Genomic DNA, 2717 nt, shown 5'->3' with positions numbered 1-2717 from the left:
TTTTTCTACGAAATGACCCCTGGACCAATCCATGACCTACCAAGAGATGGTTGCATCCTTTTTTCCAATCCACTATTCTATAACATCAGAATAGTAGGATAAAGGTAATTCTATACCATACATTCTAAGAGATGCATTATCAGTTAATAGCAACTCCTTGACTTGTTACACTGTTACATGTACTGTTTTAAAAATGAAGGTTTCAATCCTTAAAGATCTGTTCAACATTGGATGTAAGCATTTTGATTTGAAAATCTTCAAAACCACTGGAAGCAAAAGAAGCTGGCATGTTTAATTAAAACAATTTCTTGAAGTATAAAATACACTTTTCCCCTTGCAGGTGAAGAACGTGGAAGGTGCTTCACAATAGAGTACATCATGCCAATGAATGTTCAACTTACATCTGAATCAACAGTCAATGTTTTAAGTAGGTTGTTTTTAGGGTGTGAGTTGGGGAGGGTGTTGTCTTGTGTCCATTTGAACATTTGCTTTACACAGACTAGGAAACAGATCTATTTATTTAAATATTTATTTATGTTATTCATAATTTGCCTTCTTCCCTGAGATTCAAGGCATCTGCAATACAGGTAAAAAACAATAAATAGAATTGAATATCCCATAAGTAATGCAATAGGATTTGAATTTCAGAATTTCAAGACATACAGAAATCTGAAAATGGAGTTGAAACAAAGCATAAGCATTAACACGACACGTTAAATGATGTAAAAATTACACAGTAGGATCATACTTACATCAGCAGACAGTAGTATACTCCACAGTTCTCCTTTCTCGAACAGTTCTTTATAGTACAGCTCTAATTACTTGTGTAAAAAAAGTTCTCTTGAATAATTCAGTTTTGCATAGTCTATGGAAATCCAGGAGGCTGATTGCCTTCAGGAACGCCATTCCATAAGGCTGGGGCCACAAAAGAGAATGCATGTGTACAGGCAGTTGTTGATTTAGCCCATTTGCAGGAGACCTTGCTTTGATGAGTGAAGCTGTCATGGCAGAGTATAGAGGAAGAGACAGTCCCAGACATATGAGAAACCAAGATCATGATGGGCTTTGTATGTTGTAGCCAATACCCAGAACTGAACCTGGAAACTGATGGGCAGCCAGTAGAGTGATTGACAAATGGGAGTAATACACATGCTCTGCCTACCTCCTGATAATAACCACCATGCAGTGTACTGCACAAGTTGCAGTCTCCCAAGTTGACTCTGAGGAGAGACCTATGTAGAGTGCATTACAGTAGTCTAGTCTCAATGTTACCATGGCTAGATCAGCCAAGTCAAAGTAGGTGGCCATCTTCCTGGTTAGACGGAGTTGGGGGGAAAGCAATTTTTTGCACCGGCATTACCATCAACAAAGGACTTCATCAATACTTTGGAGAATGGGAAAAGCTTTGTTTTGTTTTGTTTTTGCACTTGTGCTTTCTCCCCTCTATGAGCAGCCTGGGAACTGGTGAGGGTGTGGAAAAGGGAGGCGGAGACTTATTTCCTGTTGCCCTTTGTCATAATAGGTCTTGCTTCCATTTTACAGCTTCTTAGTTTCAAGATGGCCAGACCATCCTGCCATGCAGGATAAGCAAAAGGAGACCTGCCCTTGCTAGTCTTAAGGTTTGAATCTATTTCCTAGTTGAATGTTCTCAGTCTGAAGAGAAACAGGACAAAGATTGCTCCAATGGGTGAAAAAAATAGGATTTAAAAAGAACAGTGCAATTTTTTGTGCAATTTTTAACAATAATAATGAATGCTAGGAGTAGACCTTCAAGCTCAGAAGCATTGTACCTCTTACAGATCAATGATGTGAACAAACACCAAGAGGTATCCACTTTCAGAATGTCACGCTGTAACCAGCTCCCAGACAGCTGGCTGTCCACTGTCAGAGAGCTGGGCTAAAGATATCTTTGCTCTGATCCAGATTGTCAGTTTTCTCCCTTTTGTATTCTTACAGCCAGAATTAGAAAGGACATTTCATGAAGCTTAAAAAAAACATATTTACATTATTGAATTTCACTGCTCCTAAATTTGAAACTGTCTTTTAACATTTTCTAAATATTTAACTTATTATATGTCATGAACAATCTGTTCTAAAAAAATAAACAGCCCCCTCCAAATTTGGTTTTACAAATTTTATTTTGATAAAAATATTTTGAACCAGTTTTCAGTAGGAATATGGGCTATCCATGTGCATGTGTGTGTTTTCTTTTTTTAAAAGATTTCTTCTGTTGCTATAGCAATGCACATCACTATTTCTGGAATGGATGGTTTTATATGTTGTTTTTGCAGGTGAGAGAGGATTAGTAAATAATCTGTAACAATTAAAAGGGCATCATACCATCCCATTCTATTTTATTTGGTGAAGATCAGAGTGCCTCAGCTTTTATTTTCTTCCTATCTTTTAGCATTTCCATATGAGGATTTTTTTTCCAACTAGAGATACAACTAGAAAAATGGCTTGGATCTTATGGAATATGTATTGAAATATACTGGGTTTGAGATGCGTATAAAGATCAGCTCATAGTTTCTTAGTGATTTCAGCTTAACTCTAAGACAACTCTAGCAGGGCTGGAACCCTGCAAAACACCCCACACACCCCACACACACTCCCTGTGATAGGCTATTTACAAAACATTACTACTTGATTGGTTTATTCCAGAGTCCCGGTTGGCTATTGTTTTTGTGCTTCAAGCTCAGCCAGTCTCTAGGGTGATT

The 2717-nt window shown here is 37.7% G+C and overlaps 1 protein-coding gene across 1 annotated transcript in view; it reads left to right on the top strand.

Moving 5' to 3' along the window:
* Positions 1-314: 314 nt before the first annotated feature.
* The window catches only part of CACNG5 (calcium channel, voltage-dependent, gamma subunit 5), a gene marked incomplete at its 5' end in the record, with an annotated part of 21566 nt that continues 19163 nt past the window's right edge, over positions 315-2717 (top strand). The window contains one exon of the mRNA XM_015408311.1: positions 315-427. Within this exon, the coding sequence (XP_015263797.1) occupies positions 315-427 (113 nt within the window). The remainder of the gene's footprint in view (positions 428-2717) is intronic.

Source organism: Gekko japonicus, unplaced genomic scaffold, assembly GCF_001447785.1.
Source record: "Gekko japonicus isolate JY-2015 unplaced genomic scaffold, Gekko_japonicus_V1.1 scaffold421, whole genome shotgun sequence".
NCBI lineage: Eukaryota > Metazoa > Chordata > Lepidosauria > Squamata > Gekkonidae > Gekko > Gekko japonicus.
This window is presented reverse-complemented; position numbering and strand designations above follow the sequence as displayed.